General features: G+C 48.1%; 1 protein-coding gene and 1 long non-coding RNA gene across 12 annotated transcripts in view; one reads left to right on the forward strand and one right to left on the reverse strand.

Annotated features, from left to right (window-relative positions):
- The window catches only part of WIZ (WIZ zinc finger), a 42,269-nt gene that overhangs the window by 11,175 nt on the left and 7,952 nt on the right, over nt 1–23,142 (reverse strand). For 4 of the 11 annotated variants that reach the window (XM_072601173.1, XM_072601171.1, XM_072601168.1 and 1 more), the window contains 3 exons: nt 11,687–11,765; nt 6,832–9,332; nt 5,720–6,082 (listed from right to left, as the gene is read on the reverse strand). In XM_072601173.1, the coding sequence (XP_072457274.1) occupies nt 5,720–6,082; nt 6,832–9,332; nt 11,687–11,765 (2,943 nt within the window). Of the gene's footprint in view, nt 1–1,244; nt 1,549–5,719; nt 6,510–6,831; nt 9,333–11,686; nt 11,766–23,142 lie in introns of those variants that run through there. The other 7 variants (XM_072601172.1, XM_072601170.1, XM_072601176.1 and 4 more) reach the window with 4 other exon arrangements.
- On the forward strand, nt 1,788–8,436 carry LOC140499576 (uncharacterized). Its single transcript, XR_011965486.1, has 2 exons — nt 1,788–2,624; nt 8,236–8,436. It is a non-coding gene; the product is annotated as an uncharacterized lncRNA (long non-coding RNA).

Genomic DNA, 23,142 nt, shown 5'->3' on the forward strand with positions numbered 1-23,142 from the left:
ATGTGAACTGAGTGATTTATCCAAAGTCACTGTGATTAGATTAGATGTGCTCTAGGTTCGATCTCAGCTCTGATCCTAAAATCCTACAATCCTACATCTTCTGATTGGACCTTTCCTGCTGTGACTGTTCCCTGGTTCCATTTCACCTATAAAGGCCTACTTCTAACGCCTTTTCGACAGAAGCATGACAATGGGGTTCCTCAGGTGAGCTGGGGCCAGGAGGTAGGAAGGCAGCCCTGGGTAAATAAGGGACTTCTTTAATATTAATTAGATCTGTTGGGAAAAGTTGGCAAACAATCTCATCAGTAGACAGGGAAGGCCACAAGGAAGTCCTTCTAGGGATATTTGCTAGGAAAGCTGGGACACACCGTCTACAGCAGAGTCCAGGGAGAACGAGTTCAGCCTTAGTTACACTAAGTAGGGCTTTAGGGCTGAAAAGAGCCTCAGAGCCAAACCTTCCAACCCTTTAAGGATGAGCTGATGAAAGGCCCACAGACAAAAAGGGACTTGCCCAAGACTACAAAGGTAGCAAAGGGCAGAGCCGGCCTCGGAAGCCAGGGCTTGCACGCTCGCAGCCGCCCTTCTCCCTCCCATCCGGGCACCGTCTCACCACTGGGGGCAGGCAGAGACATGCAGGGTGAGGGGGTGGCCCAGCCCAGAGGGAGGTGGGCAGCCCGATCCCAGGTCAGTCGGACCCTCGGGTTTTACTGTGGAGGAAACTGAGGATCCCCAAAGCACAGTGGGGTTGCTCAGGCCCGGGGCTGAAGAGCTCTGGGGCGCGGAAGGGATTCAGAAGCCACCCAGGCCAGTCTCCCCCATTTTGCTGATCAGGAAACTGGGACCGAGGCGAGGAGGAAAGCTGCGGTCTGACCACTCTCCTCCCATCATCGAGGCAGAAACGGCAAGGCCAGGAAGGGAAATAGAACAGAGGAGGGAAGCCCCTCTTGGGCTGTGGGTCTCAGTTTCCCCCCTGTAGGACGAGGTGCCTAGGCTGGGCCATCGCAAGAGCCCTTGCAGGCTGAGATCCAGACCTCCTCCGCAGGCCCTGCCCGGACACTGACAGAGCGGGGGGCTCGCCAGGCTGCTCCCCCCATCCCCACCCCCATCCCGGGCCGCTCGCCTCTGTTCCAGCCGGGCCTCGCGGCCGCCCAGGCCTTGCCGGAAGGAGCGGCCCGCGGGGCCAGCCTCGGCTCGGGCTCGTGCCCGGGGTCCCCACGAGGCACGGCGCAGCGCGGCCTCCTCACCCGGTGCGGCCCCCGGGCCCGGGCCCGGGCCTGCTCCTGCTCCAGCTCCCGGCCCCGGCTCGGGCCCGTCCCTCGGCGGCGGCGGCGGCGGCGGCGGCAGTGGCGGCAGCGGCGGCGGGAGCAGCGGCGGCGGCGGCGTAGGCGGGGGGGACGGGGAGGGGGACGGGGAGAGGGACGGGGGCGGCCCCCCCGCGGGCGCGCGCTCCCGGGCCCCCCCGCGCGGCCCCGCCGCCGCCGCCGCCCTCCCGTCCGCTTTTGTCACTCGGCACTGGGCGGTGGAGGCGGCCATCTTGGGTCCGGCGCACGCGGGGCGGCCGCCCCAGGCGGGAGCAGCCGAGCGCCGAGTGACTACCGGCCTCCTCCCTCCTCTCTCCTCGGCCCCGCCCCACCGCCTGGACACCCGAAGCTAGGGGCGGGAGGAACCCGCGGAGCAGCTCAGGCCCGAGAGAACGAGCACCGAGCTAGCCGCCAGCCAGGAGCAAGCAAGCGCCCATGGGCCGCTCCCCTTCTCTTTCCTCTCCCTTCCCTTCCCTTCCCTTCCCCCCAGTCGGCTCTACCCCAGCCTCGAAGACGCGGGTCCTCCCAGCCCAGCACCAGAGGGAAGAGCCTTCTGAGAATTCAAGTCAACTCGGGCCACCTCCCCCTTCTTCCACCGACAGAGAAGTCACAAGGGCAGGAGGCTGGATGGAGCTAGATTTGAACCCAGGGCCTCTGGGACGCCAAGTCCAAAGCCTTTGAGATGATGTATGTGACCCGTACAGCGCAGCCGAGGCTGGAATCATCCCCGGGAGAGCAGAAGACGCCCGCCCGCCTCCAGTCCCATCCCCGAGCACTTTAATTTCGCCCCGGGTAAATATAAGTAAAATATAGAAAAATAAGGGGCCTAGAACTGCGTGCGCCAGGGACCCCTTTCACAGTTTTGTTAAAACCTGTGCACCCTTTCTCAGAATAAAATGCGAAGTAACATACTTGGCCTTACAAAGGAAAACAACTATATGGAGATGTGACTATTTAAAAAAAACTTGTTAAAAGAAGTTCCCGGGGCTCCCGTTAAGGACCCCAAGCTGGATGCTCTCCCAGATCCCTCTCAGTCTCAGAATTTGAAGGCTGTCCTGGCGAGTCCAAGCCGTCCACAAAGGGAAGTCCTGCACTAACAGATCCTACCATAATTCCGCCCCAGCTTCCTGAGGCACCTGTGCAATCTCTAAGAAGAGAGGCAGTGGGGAGAGGGCATGTCCTGCACAGAATCACAGAACCTGAGTTGGATCTAGGTCCAACTCACCCCTGATTAGAAATCCCTTCTACAAGAACCCCAACAGGGATCATCCAGCCTCTGCCCCAGGACCTTCACCAGTTAAGGAGCACACACTATGGCCAAAGGTAGCCTGCATCCACTTTTGAATTGTTCTCATTGTTGGAAAGTTTGTTGGTATTTTTTTTCCTCTCACTTTGCTTCTTTCTGCCTCTCTACAACTTTCACTGAATGCTTCTAGTTCTGCCTTTGAAGGCCAACAAGAACAACTCTAAAAGTCAGGCTCCAAATTCTCCCTGCACCCTACGATCAGTCTCCCAAAGTAGCCTCATGGTGCTCTGGGAAGCCATGCACCCTCTCTTCATTGAGAGAAGACGATGTAACAGGAAGGAAGCCTGCAGCCCCAGAGTGAGCTGGCTTCCCTGGAAGTTGGCAGTAAAGACAAGGCTCTCAGCCAGGGGGAGTTGCAACCATCCCTTGGCTTAGGGAGACAATGTCCACAGAGGAAGGAAGACATACAGAGTGGTGGGAAGAACTGGGGCACAGGCCTTTGAGAACAGACACCCCATCCAATCTACCAGCACCACCAAAGAAAACTGGCATGATGATCTCAAGGGAAGGATCACAAGTCTCCAAAAAATGAGATACCAGCCTGCCCCTGAGTGTCAAGACCCAAGACTAACAATCAACTTAAGCTCCTGACCAGTTCTAATAAGCCTGGCAACTCTGGGTATGGGAGGACAAACTGAGATTGTAGTTCAGATGAGGGCCAAGATCAGAACCCAAGCTCTGGAAATTCTGTCTTGTCAAGGGAGAAAGGGGGAAACTGATTCACTAGAAAAAATGTCACAGCTCTGCTTAGGGGCACCTGAAGCACAGAGACTGATTCTCTAGGTTCTGCTAGATGAGGGGTAATTCCAATAACTCCACAGGGAAGAGGCTAAGACCTCAAATCAGTTCATGGTTGGGCAGTAGAAGTGGAGTCAGAGGTCTGCATTCTGATCCTAGCTCAGCCACCACCACCTGTGAATCCTGGGAAAATCACTTCCCCTATCCGGGCCTTAGCTTCCTGCACTATCAAGCCAAGGCACTGGACTTGATGGTTTTCAAGATCCAGTTCTAAAATACTGTGATATCCTATAGCCCTTTAGTCAACTCCCTAGGCAAGGCAAGAATTCAAACAGTTATTCCAGGATCAGCAGGTGGCGCTGGGCAGTCAGGTACTCAGGTGGTTTGAGAACAGACTTCTTAATCTGGGATCTATCATGAACTTGAGAAGGAAAAAAAAATCTTGGTTTTCACTAACCTGTAACTGAAACTTGGCATTTCCTTTACTTAGGGAGGTTAGCAACAAACATTCTGAGAAGGGATCCATCCATAGACTTCAGACTGCCACAGGGGTCCCTAACACAAAAACTGTTAAGAACCTCTGCTCTACAGGGCAGTTCTGCCCCCTCCTCTCACCTCCAGGGGCTCCCCTGGGACACTACTCACTTCCATCTTCCATGCATGAACCAAGGACAGCTACAGAATGATGGCCCCATTATACTGAAAGCTCTAAGAGCCCAAACTGGTTTTGTTTGTTAGGCTTTCTTTGTATCCCTAGTGTTTAGCACAGTGCCTGGCACATAGTAGGTGCTAAATAGCTGACTGACCCACAGGCCAAACTAGATATCCAGGGCTCAGAGAGAGCAAGGCCACATGTGGAAGAAGCAGCTTCTAGCTCTGTCCCCTAGAGGTTAAAATCTTTAGTGAGGGGTCACAGGACTTGGGTAGCTTTAGTGCTAGGAGTTGTGGAAAACATCTTTGTGATTCCTCATCTAGTTTCCAAGCTAGGGTAGGTTTTATCCCAGGGTTTGGTGAGAAGACTAGACTTCCCAGATCAACAACCAAGCATACCCCAAAGCCAAAGGAGAAGTAGCCTGGGCACCACCACAAACAAGGGGGTTTGGAATGGCCTGATCAGGCCTACTGATTATCTCTAGAGAGAAGAGGGCCTAGAGATTATTGAGACCCCTGCAGATACCTCAGAATCCTGCTGGGAAACCTTGAGAGATACCATCTCCATCGAGGTTAAGGCAAGAAGGGTCACCTTGGCATGTTAGAGGAGCAGACAGTAACCTCATATAGGGTCTTCTGAATTCATCAATACCCTTTTCCAGCCCCCTCCAAAACAAATCCTAAAGTAGGCCTCCCATTCCAGGCATCTCTGTTGTAAACAGCCCTGCTGGGTTCAGGGATGCTTTCCTTTTTTTTTTTTTTAAAGATCCCCACTATCCCCAACCTAGTCTGCACCCTCATCACCTCACACAGATTAATCCAACAGCCTCTTCATAGTTCTCTGTCTCCAGCCTTTCCCCCTTCAACCCACCTTCCCCAGGCAACTGGCCTAATCACCTAAGATCCAGCTGATCACGTCAGGGGCATTCAAGGCTCTCCACAGTCTCTCTTCACCTTATCCATAACCTACCTAAACTTTGAGTCCTAGTTCACCCCTCTGTGAAGATTCCTGGACTCCCATGGCCCACATGCATATGCATGTACAGTACATGGTACAGTACAGTGGAAAAGGTCTGGGATCCAAAGACCTTGGTCTGCATACTGGCCTTGCTAATAACCATCTGTGCAACCCCTGGATGATCTGTTTAACTTCTCTGGCCCTGAATTTTTTACATATAAAATGAGTAGATGGCCGAAAAGGTAAGTTCCATGATCAACAGTCTGGTCATCCTATGATATTGGTCCTAGTCTTAACTGCTTATGACCACAACCAACCTTGTCTTGGCCTCCAATTGTGTTACAAATCTCCAACCAAAGTAAATGGGAAGGACTATATCCCCTACTGGCTCCCCAACAGTATCAAATTCAGGGCTGAACACACAAGGACTCCCTGTCCAATGCCATCTGCATTTAAGGATGTTTATACAATAGACATAATCTGGAGAAGAGACCTTATGGGATCAAGTGTAAGAAAAAGCTCTTTGCAAATGTGGGAGTTATTACAATTAGGGAAGGGACCTAAACTCCTAAAATCTAGTCTCAGCCTTCCAGGGTGTCTCTCCTCTAGACCTGTGCCTCCTGTACTTCATGAAGTCACCTGCTCCAGACTACAAACTAGTCAGGAACCTCTTAGAGTCAAAGAGCTTAGGGTCCCTCCCCTCTCCCCATGGACCAGGCAAGAGTCACAGATCTTGCTGTATGAAGAACCCCAGGTTTCTCTTACCATCTCGGTAGATTGGCCCCAACTCATCGCCCCAGGCTTGGGGGAATGGAGAGAGTGGTGAGCCCCGCCCTCTGCACTCAGACATAGTCATCAAGCTGGGTGGGCCAAAGCCCAGCATCTCCCGCTCACAGCCTGGGGACCCGGGCTCCCCTGGGCCTGGGGCTACCAACATAGGGCGCTCCGCCGATGCCGCCAGCAGCTCCTTGAGAATGTTGATAGGTGAAATGGTGAGCTCCCAGTTGGTGATGCCAAAGTCTCGAAGGTGAGCCCGGGCATGGCTGGAAAGACCTGCTCGGGTGTCAAAGCCTGCTCCACAAAACTCACAGCGCATCAAGCTGAATGTGCTGGGGTCAAAGTTGGCAACTGTGGAGAGAAGAGTAGGATGGTCAGTCAGACATGGGTCTCCTATCCCTGAACTGCATCTGGGGACCAACGACGTAGCCTCTGTCTGCCTCCCACTCTGCCCCTGATGGCACCTCTTCCCTGAACTCAGCTGTGCACACTCCCCATGTCCCCTTGTCCTTCTAGTCCTTTGTACCCTCCTTTGCCCCACCCCTGCCCAAATAGTTCCTGCTGGGAAACCGGGCCAGCTGAGTAGGGCTGTAGGCATCATGGCTGGTTCCAGGTGGACTGGCTGAGTCCCCCTGCCAATACTTCTCCCTTCATCCCCTTTCAAATCTTTTCTCAAGCCTTCCTTCTTATTGGAGCGGTCATGGATAACCCAGCAAGTAAGATGCTCCTTGGTTACTCCTGCCCATGATACCCAACGGCAGATTCCCCTCACTCCTTCTTTATCTGGGGTCCTGTCCAGTTCTTAGTTCTGTTGCAGGGGAGTGGGGCTCAGCACATGAGACATGGAAAGTCTGCTCTGCCCAATCTCCCTCCCTGTCCCCTTCCTTCTGAGTGATGAGGCTTGGATGTTTCCTGCATCACCATGTGGCCTTTTGTCCAGGTCTGGAGCCAAATCCAGGCCCATGCCTTGGAGTGGGGCCACATCCCCAGTTGGACAGCATGTACATACCTATCTCCATGGAGGGGAGGGTGCCAATCAATCCCACTTTTGTTTTTGTGTACTTGTTTTAGATTGGGAGACTCTCAAATTGATTACATACTACCTTTTTTCTTCTTCTTTTGGAAGGAGAACTTTTGCTCGATTGCTTTCACTTCCTCTGCAGAGATGAAGTGCCGGACATTGTAGCTCACCCCTACACGGTTCAAGTGGCCCCGAACATGGTTAGCCAGGCCGATCCCATTGTGAAACCTGTCTGGGCAGTAAGGGCACTTCCTCTCCTCGTTCTTTAGCATGGGGGAGTCTGAGTCAAAGAGGTCGTCAATTCCCAAGGGCCCTTCAAGCGGGGGATCCAGCAGCAACAAATCCAGTGGAATAGGCCCATCCAGCATCAGTTCTGTGGAAGAGGTGACCCCTTGGGTCTTTGTCAGCCGACCTTGGGCTTGAAAAGCTCCCCGGGGTGGCTGCAGATTCATCTCTTCCACAAGGACGATGGGGACCATCTTCCGAAGCTGGTGCTGCTGTGGCTCTGAGGACTCAGCCTTCTGCAAGGCATCTCGAAAAGTCCTCTTGAGCTCCAAGGCAGGCTGGGGGATGGTGAAAGGGTTAAAGCTTCGGTTCTGGGGAAAGTCTATCTCAGTGGTTAAAGACATCTCCTCCTCCATGCTCCCCATGTCACTGGTATATGACCCCAAGGGCCTGAGCTCCTCCCACCCAGTGAGGAAGTCTTGACCCATATCACTCTCCAGATCCTTCAGGTGGGCCATACTTTTTTTTTTCCTAGGATGCAAGGTATAGGGGTTATAAACTTTGGCCGAGGAGAATGGCAACATTCCCAAGGTCTTATGGGTGGAACCATATGGAAGCATCTTTCTTGAATGGAAACTAGCAGTGGGAAAGCCCTTCTTTACCCGACCACTCCTGTCTAGCCGGTGGTGTCCTAGGGCAAAGGTAGGGGTGGGATCATAATGAGCAGAGCCTTCCTGCCATGCTGGAGCAAATAGCCGGTCTGCTTTGCCAAAATAGTCCACATCTGGCATTCGGGCTAGCCGAGCAGAGCTGTAGGTGTCATGGCTGGTTCCAGGCTGGCTGGTTGGATCCTCAAAAGCTTCAACATCTCCCCCCCAGGGTTGGTGAGAGTGGGCATACTTCACATGTTCTTTCAAAACATTCTCATTAGGTGCTGGGAAACCACAGAGGATACAACTGTGGAGGCCCTTTCCTAGCCCTAGGGATGGTCCCTGGGCTATTGGTGGCTCATTGGGTCTGAAGTGTTTGTAGGCAAGGTGGCCAGGACTGTCCTGGGCCTCACCTCCTGAGTGGCCAGAGAGGCCCAGGCTCTTGGCCCCTTGGTCCCTCCTCTCCCTGACATGCATCTTGGCATGCTGCACAAAGATCTTGGAAGAATTGGTGCCAAACACACATTTGGGGCACTGGAGTCGAGCATCTCGTCCTTCATCTGGGAATTCATTCAATTTCTGAATTTCCTCAATAATTTTCTCCCTAGATTCCTGGTGGAGCCGGCGATGCTGCTCCAGAGCGCCAGGGTCCCCAAATGCCCAGCCACATTCGCTGCAGGAGAACTGTCCCTGTCCCCCTTGGGAATCACCTCCAGGGTCCTGCCCGGGGCCTCGGCTGTGCTGCATCATGTGATCCAGGAGATGCTCCTTCTTTTTGAAATAAATGCTACACTCAATACAAGTGTAAACAGCAGGGTCTTCCTCCTGCCCCAGTGATTCCTTGTCAGCCTCCTCTACCAAGTTACAGAAGTAGGGCCTCATTTCAATGTCATAGGGGCCACAGGGTGGGGGCTCTAGGGACAGCCGTTCCACTGAGTCTTCTTCATTCACTGTCCATGTCTGTTTACTGATGGCCAATTCGGGACCAGCCTGAAGGCCTGGCCTGGGCAGGACCCATTCAGGGTGGGGCTCAGGAAGAGGGCTCCTCTCAGACACTTCTGGGTCTGCCACCAGCCCCTTCCTCTCCGTGACCACTGCTGCCTCCAGGGTTCTGATCTTGCCTAACCCAGGAGCAGAGCTTTTCCTGAAATCTGGAAGGGCCAGTGGGGGAGCCACCTCTCCAAGGGTCTGGACCCGCATTGAGTGCCCGACCCCACTGTCAAGTCCTTGGCCTTTTTCCCTATAGTGGGCATGCTCATCAGGGTCTGAGAACCAATCAAACCTCAGGATGCCCTTCTTGTTCTTCGATAAGTGCTCTCTGTGGAAAGTGTCAAGGGGCTTTGGTTCAGAAGTGGGGTGCCTGTCCTCCCAGGACCCCAAGGGAACAGGGGACTCAGCCGCAATCTCAGGAGCTCCTCGAAGCTCCGGCCCCCCTCCCAATTCAGTGTGAGTTTTCACAGTATGTACAGCTTTGGACTCGCTGACAAAGGAGGCCTCCTGGGAACAGAACGGGGCCCCAGCCTCCCTGGAGCTGGACGGCCTTTCTAAAGTGCTTTCCTCCCTGACATCGGCCCCTCTGTCCACACAGAGAGGGCGTTCCCACGGTGCCCGGCTGCCCCTCCCATCCGAAGGGCTGGGGAACCGACCCAGGAGCAGCAGCGGTGGTGAACCCAGAGGGAATTCTGCACCACCTCCATCCCGGGAGCTGCAAAGAATCACCAACAGGTTAGGAGCTGATCCAGTGTAAGGTCAGCAAGGCTAAGAGCTGCCCTAGTGGATCGGGGAAGGGGGATGAGGGGAGCTAAGAAGGGATAAGAAGATTTAGAAGTGGAAGAAATCTTAGAGATCATCTAGTTCAACCTCTTCATTTTCCAGATGAGGAAAAATTGAGGTCCAGAGAGGACAATGACTTGTCCAAGCTCACATAGTAAGTAGCAGAATGGAGTTCTGAACCTAGGCCCTCTGACTCAGCTAGTAATGAGCAAGTGAAGGATGGAAAGAAGGCCCTAGAAGCTTCCTGGCTTAGCTCTGCCTGACATGCTGGTCATCATGCTGTATTCAGCCCCAGCTCCCACCTGTCTTACCTCTCACTACCCTTACCCATCACTGCCAGGGAAATTTAGGCATTGGGATTTCCTCCTAAAGAGGCAGGAACAAACCATACCCTTCATGGAAGAGCAGGGACTACATAGCAAGGCAGGGCTGGGAGGCCAAGGGGCCCTAAGTCTGGGCTGTTGTGCTTCCTCCAACACTACTAACACCACATCCCAAATGACGTCTAAGGGGGTTTGGCTTCCCATGGGTACTTAGTCCTGCTACACCAGGTGTATCTATTTATAGGGAGGGCATGGTTCCCAGCATGCAGTGTCCCATACGAACTGGCTCTAGTACATGCTGGCATCCGTAGTCTTTGGTACCACCAGCACTTTCCCCACTTTGCTCTCCCTGGGCAGGTGCCAAAGGTCAAGGATTTCCTACACCACATCCAGACCTGGCAGGTTGCTTCAAAGCAGGCAGGAAACTCTCCATTGTCCCCAGGAAGTGGCTTCCTCACAGTACAAGTACATTCCCAGCCTTCCTTCCTATTGGTTCTACAGGCCTACTCCAGGACCCTCTTCCTCTGGGCCCTCCAAGCCCATTTTATTATGGGCTCATGCAAAGCATGATTAGGAAGCTCAGAGAGAGGTCAGGGAAGAAGGGAAGGGAGGAAAGGAGGGATATAGAGAGGGAAGGAAGGGAGAAAAGAGAGGAGAGGAAGGGAGGCAGGAAAAAGAACGTTACTGCATGGTGAAGTGGAAGGAGGTCCAGGACGGCCACAGGACAAAGGCCACTCTCCTGCTTTTCATTAACTATGTGACTTTGGGCAAGTCCCTTTCTTCTCTCATCTATTTCCTCCTCCATGGAATTAGGGGGCCAGATTTTATGCTTGTGAATCTCTATGATTCTTAGCCCAAATCACGGTCTGCCCCTGTGTCTCACCCCTTCCTCACTTCCATTTGTTGAAATCCTTCTCAGGACTTGTTTTGCTTCTCCATGAAGCATTCCCTGATGCCTCACCCCTGGCCCCGGTCCAGGGAAGCAATGACTTCTTCCTAAAATGGTCTCAGGAACCTTCATCTAGACCAGGGCTTCTTAAACCTTTTCACTTGCAACCCCTTCAACAATTCTTAAACTGTGGGTCTTGACCCCTCTCCCTTGCTCTGGAGTGTTCTGCCTCCCACTCTACTTATTTCTGCACATGCTGCATTCCCCACTAATTAGAGAGTAAGCTCCCTGAGGGTAGAGGTTGTTACTTTCCACCTGTATAACAATGGTAACAATAATTCACACACTGTTATTGCTCTAGAGCTTACAAAACACTCTCCTCACAACAACCCTGTGAGGTAGGTTGTACAATTACTATACCCCATTTTACAGATGAAAAAAGTGAGGCTGAGAGGTTATGTGACTTGCCCATAATCGCATAACTATGAAGTGACTGGGGCAGAATTAGAACCCAGGTCTTTCCTGACTCCAGGCCCAAGTCTCTTTCCACTACACCATGCTGCTACTCTTCTGGTCCTCAGGGTCCAGTTTAAGCTGGGGAGCCTGGAAGCCATCCTGGGGGATATAGACTGTCCCTACCCCCACGCTCTCCCCCCTTACCCAGGCACACTGCATCCCCACAGCACAAGGCCTTACACATAGTAGGTATTTAATAAATGTGTGATGCACTGAACTGAAAGCCAAGCACATTGCTTGCCCATTAATCCACACCACTGCTTCTTCCACAAGCTCAGATAAATGAGTTAATTATATGCATCTGCCCTGAATCCCATCTAGAGATGCCCTCCCCCACCTTGGATCCCCTCTTCTGATCTGGCCTACCAAATATGTCCATCCTGGTCTCCAGTGCCCTCATACTAGAAACGATTTATTCCTGCTCTTCTGGCTCTAGGAAAACAGTCTGGGGCTAGAGGAGATGGGGAAAGAGGGGGAGGGGATGAGGCTGTCCTCAGGCGTGGAGCCCACCCTATTCCACCCCCCAGGAAGTGAGAAGCAGACTAGCCTGGCACTCACCGGCTGCTGCTCCGGTGGGCGGTGGTGGCGGCAGAGGCAGAGGGGAGGGTGTCGCCGAGGCCATGATGGGGTGGCCCATCTGTAACAAAGATGGGGAAATCTTGAGGGCTCTAGGGTCATTCCCACTCCTTCCCCAGCTCCAAACTGGGGCTGCCCAGCCCTTTCCCCAGTCCCTTGTTTCCCTACCCTCCATCCCTGGACTGGTATCCATGGGGAAGGGAGGAGAGGAAAGACTTAGGGGTCTATTTCTACTTCTAATTACATTCAGGAATCCTCCCCCCAAAAAACAACACCCTGTCTTCTTCTGAGACCCAGTGCAGAGGGTCCAATCACTCCGTCCTCTCAGTGGCCATCCACGGGGGTCCAGACAGTCATAGCTTCAGAGCTAACAAGGATCATACAAATCATCTAGTCCAACTCCCTCATTTGACAGATGAAGAAACTGAGGCCCAGAGGGGTAAGTCAGTGGCCCAAGTTAACCCAGATCATTAGTGATATAGCCAGGTTTTGAACCTAGTTCCACTAACTCCAAATCCTGAATTTTTAGTACCATACTATGCTGAATGGGAAGCATAGTCCACAGACATACAGAAAGCTCCAAAAATTCATGTCATCACTCATGATATATTTTATATATCAAGGAGGCCTCCCCACTAATTCTGAAGGGTGACTTTTATCTACATTCAGTAAGATGATTGGGTGTTTAGGCTACTTCTTTTCTACATGACACCTTTACCTAACATCTAAAGACTGCAGCTTCCATATTGTTCTGACTCTTCCCCTAAAATACCATGTCTAATCTGTGCCTATCCGGCAGACTGCCAGTTTCTTCTTCAACCTTGAGAAAGGCAGTACACAGTATTCAGGGGAGCATGGATAAAACAGATGGGTCCTGAGGGGTACCCAGCCCCGGACATCAGCAGCTCAGGGCTAACCTCACCCCTCATTTAAATGGTGGTATCCTTTCCTGGGGGGCATGCCATGCCACAGGCCAGGCCCCATGGTCTACTTTCCCTTAGGTAGTTCATCATACAATGGAGAAGATGGTGATTATAATGACAATGATGATGATGATAAATGACACCTAAAGGGTTACAGAGAGATTTCACATCTACTATCTCATGTGTTCCTCATAACAACCATGTGAATTAAGTGCTATTATTATCTCTGTTTTACAGATGAGGAAACGAAGGCACAGAAGAAAGTTAGGTTGCCCAGAGTCACACAACTAATACATGTTTGAGGCAGGACTTGAACATAAGTCTTCATGACTTCAAGCCCAGCTTGCTATCTACTTTGTTGTCTCTCTTGAGAGAGTCAGCTAGAGACATACAACCAAACCCAAATTATCTGCCTGTGGTTATCTACTTTGGGATTAAATAACAGACAAAAAGACTGAAGGGAACCACGGACCAACCAAACTACTGATCAAAGGAAACTAAAGGTGAAAGAAGAGAGATAGGGGAGAGTAAACAGTCAGAAAAAGGAGAGAAAGAATGAATATGTGAAAGAGAGGCTCAGGACAGACTGAGAAGAAAGTCAGAAAACAAAGCCTGAGATGCTCTGGAGAGAAGAACTGCTCCTTTGGGGGCCCCAGGTTAGGTGAGAAGTTTTATTTTTCAGTTCTTTCAGTCATGTCCAACTCTTCATGACCCCATTTGGTGTTTTCTTGGCAAAGACAATGGAGTGGTTTGCCATTTCCTTCTCCAGCTCATTTTAAAGATGAAGAAACTGAGGCAAACAGGGTTAAGTGACGTGCTGAGGGTAACAGAGCTAGTAAGTGTCTGAGGCCAGATTTGAAGTCAGGAAGATGCATCTTCCTGACTCCAGGCCTGGCACTCTGTCCACTATGCCACCTAGCTGCTGAATGGCAAGACTAGCTTGTTTAATAATAATAATAACAATAACTAATTTAATAATAATAATGATGATGATAATAACTCATGTGGAAGGGGTGGAGTCAAGACAGTGGAGAAAACTCCCTGAGCTCTCCCAAATTCCCCTTCAAACAATTTTAAATAACGTCCCCAAACAAATTCTGGAGCGTCAGAATTTACCCCACAAAAGAACAGGGTAAAACAAATTTCCATTCCAAGACAACTTAGAAGGTCAGCAGGAAAGGTCTGCCATACCTGGGTGAGTGGAGTGCACTCCAGTGCCAGTGTAGGTCACACCCTAGCAAAGCAGCAGCCTTCAAGGCGACTGAATGAGCTTTGATGGTTTTCAGAGCTTTCAGCTCACTGAAGGTAAGAGGGTCGGACAACTGATCAGAAGGAAATTACAGGGGTCTGTTTGTTGATACCAGCTGCAGAACTCTTATATATTGACTATATGTGGATCTAGGTCAAAATCCTGGGTCACAGTCCCAGGGTGAGCAGGAACACTACACACCAGAGCTTGTGACCACAGGGAACTGGGGACCCTGGCACAGTTCCAGGATAGAAAAGAGTGTTTGTGACTGCTCACAGTACAGAGTACAGGTCAGGAGAGTAAGAAACACCCCTCTCCTTAGGTCTTTCTTGGAAGAATTAAAATCCTAAAGACTCATAGATCTAACTCTGAAAACAGCTGCACAAAAGTCCAGAAGCTTAGGACAGTACTCCCTTCACCTTGGGAGCACAGCCCAACTTTAACATAAGGTTAAAAGTCAAGAAAAAAGCTGGAAATATTAGCAAAAAACAAACAAAAAAAGAACCTGACCACAAAGTTATTATGGTGACAGGGAAGATCAAAACACAAACTCGGAAGACAACAAAGTCAAAACTGCTATATTCAAAGCCCTGCAAGAAAAACATGAATTGTTCTCAGGCCCAAAAGGAATTCCTGAAAGGGCTCCAAAAGGAGCTGAAAAACTAAATTAAGACAAATAGAGGAAAAATTGGGAAAAGAAATGTTAGTGATACAAGAAAATCGTGAAAAAGGAGTCAACACCTTGGTAAAGGAAGCACAAAAAAATGCTGAAAAAATAACACATTAAAAACAGAATAGGCCAAATGTAACAGAGGCACAAAAATCCAGTGAAGAGAATATTTTAAAAATCAGAATTGGCTACCTGGAAAAAGATGTACAAAAATTTACTGAAGACAAGAAGTTCTTAAAAAGTAGAAGTGGCCAAATGGAAAAAGAGGTACAGAAGCTGAATAAATAAAATAATTCCTTAAAAATTAGAATTGGGAAAGTGGAAGCTAATGACTTCATGAGACATCAAGAAGCAATAAAACAAAATCAGAAGAATGGAAAAACAGAAGTAAATATGAAATATCTCTTTGGAAAAACAATTGACCTGGAAAACAGATCAAGGGAAGATAATTTAAGAATTATTAGACTAACTGAAAAAGAGAGCCCAGACCAAAACCACCCTGATATTCTAGAACCAGAGGGTAAAAGAGAAACTAAAAGAATCCAATGATCACCTCCTGAAAGAGATCCCAAAATGAAAACTTGCAGAAATATTATAGCCAAATTCCAGAGCTCAAGAAGAAAATATTGCAAGCAACCAGAAAGAAACAATTTAAGTATAATGGAGCCACAGTCAGTATAACACAAGATTTAGTAACTTCCACATTAAAGGATCAGAAGGCTTGGAATATGATAATCCAGAGGGCAAAGGATCTAGGATTATAACCAAAAATCACCAACCCAGCAAAACTGAGTACACTTCTTCAGGGGGAAAAATGTATATTCAATGAAAGAGAGGACTTTTAAACATTCCTGATGAGAAGTCTAGAGCTGAATAGAAAAATTGACTTTCCATAACAAGACTCAAGAGAAGTATAAAAAGTTAAACAGGAAAGAGAAATCATAAGGGATTCAACAAGGTTAAACTACTTGGGAAGATGATACTTGTAACTCCTAAGAACTTTCTCATTATTAGGGCAGTTAAAACGAATATACATAGACAAAGAACACAGGTGTGAGTTAAATATGATGGAATGACATCTAAAAAAATAAAATTGAGGGGTGAAAAAGAGGAATGACTGAGAGGAGGGAAAAGGGAGAGGCAGAATGGGCTAAATTATCTCACATAAAAGAATGAGCTTTTATAATAGAAGGGAAGATGGGGGAGGTGGATGGGTGGAAAGCACATGAACCAATGGGCGTAACATATACTCATACACTCATACATATAGAATCTATCTTACTCTATAGGAAAGTAGTAGGGAAAGAGGGGGACTGGTAGAAGGGGAGGCAGACTGGGGGAGGCAATAGCCAGAGGCAAAATACTTTGGAGGATGGGCAAGGTGAAAGGAGAGAGAGAAGACTAAGAAGAGGGGAAAATGTTATGGAGGAACTACAGTTAGTAATCATAACTGAAAAAATTTATAGCAAATCTCTCTGATAAAGGCCTCATTTCTCAAATATATAGAGAACTGAGTCAAATATATAAAAATAAGAGCCATTCCCCAGTTGATAAATGGTCAAAGGATATGAACAGGCAGTTTTCAGAAGAAATCAAAGCTATCTATAGTCATATGAAATACTCAAAATCACCACTGATTAGAAAAATGCAAATTAACACAATTCTGAGGTACTATTGCATACTTATTAGATGGGCTAACATGACATAAAAGAAAAATGACAAATATTGGAAAGGATGTGGGAAAAATGAGACACTGGAGTTGTAAAGTGATTCAACCTTTCTGTATAGCAATCTGGAACCATGCCCAAAAGGGCTTTAAAACCATATATACTCTTGGACCCAGCAATAGCACTGACGAGGTCTGTATTCCAAAGAGACCAAAGAAAAAGGAAAAGAACCTATATGTATAAAAATGTTTATAGCAGCTCTTTTAGTGGTGGCAAAAAAACTGGAAATTGAGGGGATGCCCATCAATTGGGAAATGGCTGAACAAATTGTGGTGTGTGATTATGATGGAATAGTATTGTATTGTGGGAAATGATAAACAGGATGCTCTCAGAAAAACCTGGGAAGACTTACAAAGTGAAATGAGCAGAACCAGAACACAATAACAGCAATACTGTAAGATGATCGACTGGGAATGGCTTAACTATTCTCAGCAATACAATGATCCAGGACAATGCTGAAAGACGTAGAATGAAAAATGCTATTCATCCCCAGAGAGAGAACTGATGAAGTCTGAGCGCAGATTAAAGCATATTTTTAAAACTTTCTTCTTTTTTTAGGCTATGTTTTCTTTCACAACATGACTAATATGGAAATGTTTTGCATGATTACACATGTATAAGCTAAATCAAATGGCTTGCTTTCTTAATGAGGGGAGAGAGGAAAGGATGGAAGGAGAGAATCTGGAACTCAAAATTAAGAAAAAATAAATGTTAAAAATTGTTTTATATGTAACTGGGGAAAAATAAAATATTAAATAAATTTTAAAAAATAACTCTTGTATATGCTTTAATATTTTCAAAGCACTCCACATGCTCACAATCCTGTATAGTATGTGCTGAAACACTCTGGTCATTTTACAGATAAGGAAATCAAGGCTCACAGATGTAAGGGATTTGCTTGCTAGTATCATAACTTATCCAGTGAGAGGGCATAGACTCAAAGGAAGTCAAGGCCTCTGATCTTTAGACTCTTAATCCAGGGCTTTTTCCTTGGGAACACATGCCTCTTGGAAAGTCAGGGAGAGAAGGTCCTGGGCTGGGAAGAAGCTAGCTTTGGGCAGCTGAATAGGAGAGGCTGGATCCAGTCATGTTCTTGTGACCCAGTACTCAGGCCCCGGGAGCTAGCAAATCCTGTTACCTTCATCAGCCTACCTGGTGCCTCAGCAACTGTGAACAACTTCTCTACCTCAGTGACTGAGTGCCCAGATCTAAGGGGATAAGAGGAAAGGAGGAAGGACATGGTTGAAGGACAAAGAAAGACTAGGAGTGGGCACAATGTGAGCAGGAAAGGATAAGAAGCATCTGCCCCAGAGACTGGGATTGGAGGAATATGAAAGAGCAAAGTCACAGCAAAGACAGAGCTTTGGGAGAAAAGATATCTGGGTTCAAAGCCCAGTTCTTCCACTAAACCAGCTGTATGGCTTTAGGCAAGTCAGTCAGTTTCCTTCTTTGCAAAAATAAGGGGTTGGCCTGCACAGAGTCTCTTGTCCCATCCAGCTTCAACAGTTTAGGAGGCTATGTCATTTCCTCTTTCTGACCCTCAGTTTCTTCATCTGTAAAACAGAAGTTAATATTCCCTGCCGCCTTGTCTGCTTCATGGGACTCTTCTGAGGATCAAACGAGACAATGAGGATTTGAGAGCACTTGAGAGTTAAGGGATTAAGGTATTATCGGGCAGTGACAGTAGGACAGTCAGAGTGCAGCCACAGCAGGGAAGCTTGCCCATATGGCCCCAGAAGGAAACACAGAGAAGAAGCGGGGAAAGGTCACTTTGTCAGCAAGGAGGAAAAGCCAGCATTGAGGGAAAGGGGCTCAGGAAAGACCCTTGTCTGGGCTTCTACCCATTGCCCTTGGGAACCCAAGGGTTTTCCCAGAAAAATGAGCAACCTGGAGATGAGTGATGACCACTAGATGACCCCCTGAGGCCCCTCCTGGCTCTAAGGTTCTAAGATGCTACTGGGGAGAGAGACGAGGAAGGAAGGAGAGGAGAAGAAAGTGAGGGCATGGGTACAAGGAAGGAGGATTTGAGGGGTAGCCTTGGACACTGCTGCCTAGACTATCAGGTCCTGATAGAAACCCACGCAAATGAGAAGTTAAGGCACAATCAGTGCGGAAGCTGTCTTGACAGTGAACTGGAAACACTGTGGTTGCTAGTGGTGACTTGGATGTTATCACCAACCGGAATTTGTGCTGCCCTGTAACTCCTGGATGAGGAAGGAAAGGATTTCTCTGCCCCTAGACTCCACATAGCTAACACCTGCCCCAGTGAAGGTCAGGCACAACACTGCAGAATTAGAGATGGAAAGGACTTTAGATTTTTTGGACTTCAACTCCTTGGTTTTAGACATGAGGAATCTCTTAAAAAAAAAAATCCGGGATGTTGAGTTATTTGACCAAGGTCACAGAAATGGTAAATAGCGGACCCAGAACTCAAGCCCACGTGCTCCAGCTCTCCATTCAGTGCTCTCCCCACCCTTGCCTCCCCATTCCTACCACTGCATCTCCCTCGCCCCCTGCCGGCTCCTACCCAGGAGCACTGCAGTGAATGTCCTCCAGCCCATTGGTTTGCAGTGTGAGAGAACAAGTCACAATCCTCTCCCTCTACCCATCGGCCACGGACGTTAGCTGGTGAGACAGTTTTCTCTGCCTGGAATGTGTTCCCAACCCATATCTATTGGCTCAAGTTTTAACTAGCCTTTAAAACCCAGAGGCCTCATATACACTAAAGTATTTATAGCAGCATTTTTTTTTTTGTGATAGCAAAGAACTGGAAACAAAGTAAATGCCCATTAGTTAGAGACCAGATAAACAAATGGTGATACATGAGTGTAATGGAATATTATTGTTTTGTAAGAGATTTATGTATATGATGAACACAGAAAAGAATGGGAAGATATATATGAACTGATACGAAGAAAATGAATGAGGAAAAATATATATTCAATAACTACAGCAATAACTACAGAATGGAAAGAACAAATCAATCAAAACAATGGTGTGAAATTGTACTAAGCAAACTCGGCCCAAAAGAAGGGGTATGTGAAGGCACCTTCCCCTGCTTCTTTAAAGGTGGGGGGGGATACCAGGGGTGTGAAATATTGCATATAATTTCAAATGTTTTTCAATATGTTGCATAGTTTTGTTGAACTGATTTTTTTTTTCCTGTTTTTCATTCTTTCTTCTAAGTGACTGCTCTCTGAGAGGCGGAGGGGTACAATGGGGAGGTGACACAATCTGATTTAAAAAACAAAACAAAACAACCCAACTCAGATGCCTTCTCATTCAGGAAATCTTTCATGATCTCCCAGTCAATCCCAGTGAATGTCCCCATCAGCCTTCGAAATGACATTTTGTTGTGCAGTTTTCTAATATACTGGTTTTGGACTTAGACCACCAGGAATGTACTTTGTGAGTTCAAGGCACAGCTCCACCTATCAGATTCTCATCTTTTAGCTATAATGCTTTGGAAAAAATCATTTAACTCCTCTGAGTCTTAGTTTCCTCATCTATAAAATGAGGATACTAATATTTGCCTTGTGTTGTCCACATATGGCCATGGTGAGGAAATAACTTCGCAAGCCTTAAAGTATTATCAAAATATGAGCTCTCCTTTCTCGATGGTGAGATGCATGAGAGGGGAGGCTCCCCATCATGAAACCATGAAATAGGCTCTCATCTGAACACTGTAATTTCTCATCTCTCAGAAAACTGAGTGGACAGGTCTCTGGTCACCCCAAAAGCACCAGAACTTAGTGTAAAGCTGCTCCACTGGGATCAGGAATAGGAAGGGAGAGGGGAGAAGGAAAGATATGTTTGTTTATGAAGGAGAATCAACCCACCCTATCCCACTCCCTCCAATCCACCCTATTCCCACTCCCTCAGAATGCCACAGAAAGACCTGGGACCCTCAGAGCATACTGGGAAATGACCTCTACTCCCCAATGCCTTGGGGAAGTGCTCCAGTCATAGGACCAGGGTCTGCAGGCTGTTCTGAGAAAGTACGGAAGGAGTTCCTGGACATACATGTTACCAGTGGAAACTTGGACTGGCAGGGGCCCAGAGACCAGTAAAAATGGCAGAACAATGGTAGCTGCAGCAGCAATGCACATTCCCGTAGTCATTTAAGATTTACCAAGCTAGTACAAGAATTCTCCCTGTTTTACAAATGAGGAAACTGTAGCCTAGAGAGATAAGATTGTGCCCAAGGTCACACAGCTGATGAACATCAGAGCCAATACTCAAACTCAGCTCTCCAAACTCCAAGGCCAGCAATCTTTCCAGGATACTGCTACCTCTTCCATCTTCTGTTTTTCCCTCCTGAAACTGGGAAACAGGGAAGGTAAGTGACTTGTCCCCAGGGCTAATCGCCTCCCTCCCAAGGGAAGTGGCTAGGGCCTTATAGTTATCCTCTTTTCTACCAATACTGTCTGGGACTTGCTATCTCCCCAGCTGGAATGGAAGCATCTTGAAGAGTGCAGATTGTATCTCCAGTCCCTGGAATATGGTAAGAACCTAGTAAATGGTGACCAATTGAGTGATTACTCAAGGTCACATCGGTACAGAAATAATCAGCAGAGCAGGGATTTTGAACCCAGGTCCTATGATGCCAGATTCCAGTTCTATGATGCTCTAGCTCTAATCCAGTTCCATCACTTCATGGCTGAGGGAACTGAGGCTCAGAGGGGGAAATGGTTTGCCCTTGTCAATGGGACTTCTTGTTTGTGCATGAAACCCAATGCCTTGCCTCAAAGTAGGAGCCTGGTGCATGTTTACTGAACTGTGTGGGACTATTCAAGACTCCTCAGTTGGTTGAAGGCAAAGCTTTCTGACTCTCAGTTCAAGACTCTTTCTACTAGACTATGTTCACTTTCAAGTGCTTAATCAGTCACTCAACAAGCATTTATTAAATGCATTTATAAAATTAGCCAGGAACTGGTTAAGCACAGGAGATACAAAGAAAGGCAAAAACCCAGTTCTTGCCCTCTAGGAACTTATATTCTAATGGAAAAGACAACCTATAAATAACTACGTAGGCTACACAGAAGAAAAAGCCAGTGGAAATGTCTCTACAAATGGGAGAGAGCAGGAAAAAACACTTACAGAAGGTAACATTTGAGTCTAGCACTGGAGCTTTCATTACCCATTGCCAATCTGTCTTCCCAATCTGACTTCCTGTCCTCACCTATTGTCCACAGGGTAGCAGCACATCAGAGTCATCAGACGTGTCCATCCAACCCAATGCAATACGGCTCTCCCAAGAGCACACTGTGCCTTCTGAAACCCTGAATGGGGGATGGTGGTGGGGCAAATTGTCTCACCTGGGATTAGGATGGTAGACTTAGAGCTGGAAGGAACCTTGGAGGACACAGAGCCCAACCCCTTCATTGTGCAGATGAGGAAACTCAGGCATAGAGAGGTTTAGTGACTTGCCCAGGGTCATAGCTGTCATGCCTGCACTTTCTCCCTTCATAGGACTATTGTGAGGAAAAATGCCTTAAAGCACCACAGAGATGAAAGCAGCTCCCAAGTGACTGACCAGTGCTGACTGCACTGATGGAACGCAAGGCCATGAACATGCCACCAAACCTTTACAGTATGCAGGTTAGGAGGAGTGGTGTCAGGGATCATCTTGGGCATAGAATCAGCACCTCCCTAAAAAGAAGCAAAGGGCCCATGATTTCTGCCTTTCTCTGGCACAGGTGGGAGAACTAGGGCTCCCAGTACAGCCAGGTTTGCTAGAGAGCCAACAGGTACCAGGGAAAGGAGCAGGAATCCTCAGGTTGACCAACAGTGGCAGCCTTGGGATTGTCTGGGGGTCACCAGGACCATACATAGGCAAGAATCATTTTCACATCCTATTTTCCCCTTTACAATGAAAGCAAGTATCCTTCCCCAATATTGCAGATAGAGAAACTGAGGTATAGGGAAACAAATTCATTTATTCAACATCTCAATGACCTAATAGTGATTTTAGGCTTCCTAACTCACAGCTCAGGACTCTTTCCACTGGATCATCCCATAAAATACTAACCCCACATATATCTCCAAACTCTACCACCTGTCCTTTAACAATCTCAAAGAACACTGTCTACAGTCAGACACCAAGTCAAAAACATTGCTGGGAATGGAACCCAAGGTTCCACAAGACAAAGCCTTGGTTACCTGAACCCTCCCCTAAGGCCCTGGAACCTTCTTCCTTTATTCAAACCCAACAAGTAAAGTCTACACCTTCTAGGACCACAAGTCCTAGACTCCTTCTTTGATATGAACTCAAATCTAGGTCAGACAGGGAATTCTCCTTCACCCAGTCTCTTCACCCTATCACAATGTGACAGGATAAAGAATATCTCTCAAATGAGATAATATTTTTTTAAAAAATTAGCACAGTGCCTGGCAGATAGAAGGCACTGTGTCAGTAATGATGACCTCCCCTTCCCCTTTTATCACTTTCTCAGCCTGAGGAAGAAGGTGTCTTCCTCCCACATACACCACAGTGACCCATAGCTTCCTATTCCAGCAATTCTCTTATTTCTGGCAGGGGCCTCAAGGATAAGGTTAAGGTCACTAGGAGAGACCTACAGCTGGAGACATATCATGCTAGGACTCTGACTGTGACATCAGGTTATCAGACCACACTGGGAATAGCTCGAGGGATTCAAAGGCTACCATCAACTACAGCTTCCAGGAATAGGGACCTCTGGAAGAGGGACTAATCTCCACTTTCCAGGAGCCTTTCAGGAACATAAAGCCCACCTGGCCTCTGTTCTGAAAAGACCTTTGAGGTGGGGGTGTGAGCATGAAAGAACACAAGACTAGGAATCATAGGATTATAAAATCCCAGATTCAGAGCTGGAAGGGACCTTACAGGT

The sequence above is a fragment of the Notamacropus eugenii genome, chromosome 4, assembly GCF_028372415.1.
Source record: "Notamacropus eugenii isolate mMacEug1 chromosome 4, mMacEug1.pri_v2, whole genome shotgun sequence".
Classification (NCBI taxonomy): domain Eukaryota; kingdom Metazoa; phylum Chordata; class Mammalia; order Diprotodontia; family Macropodidae; genus Notamacropus; species Notamacropus eugenii.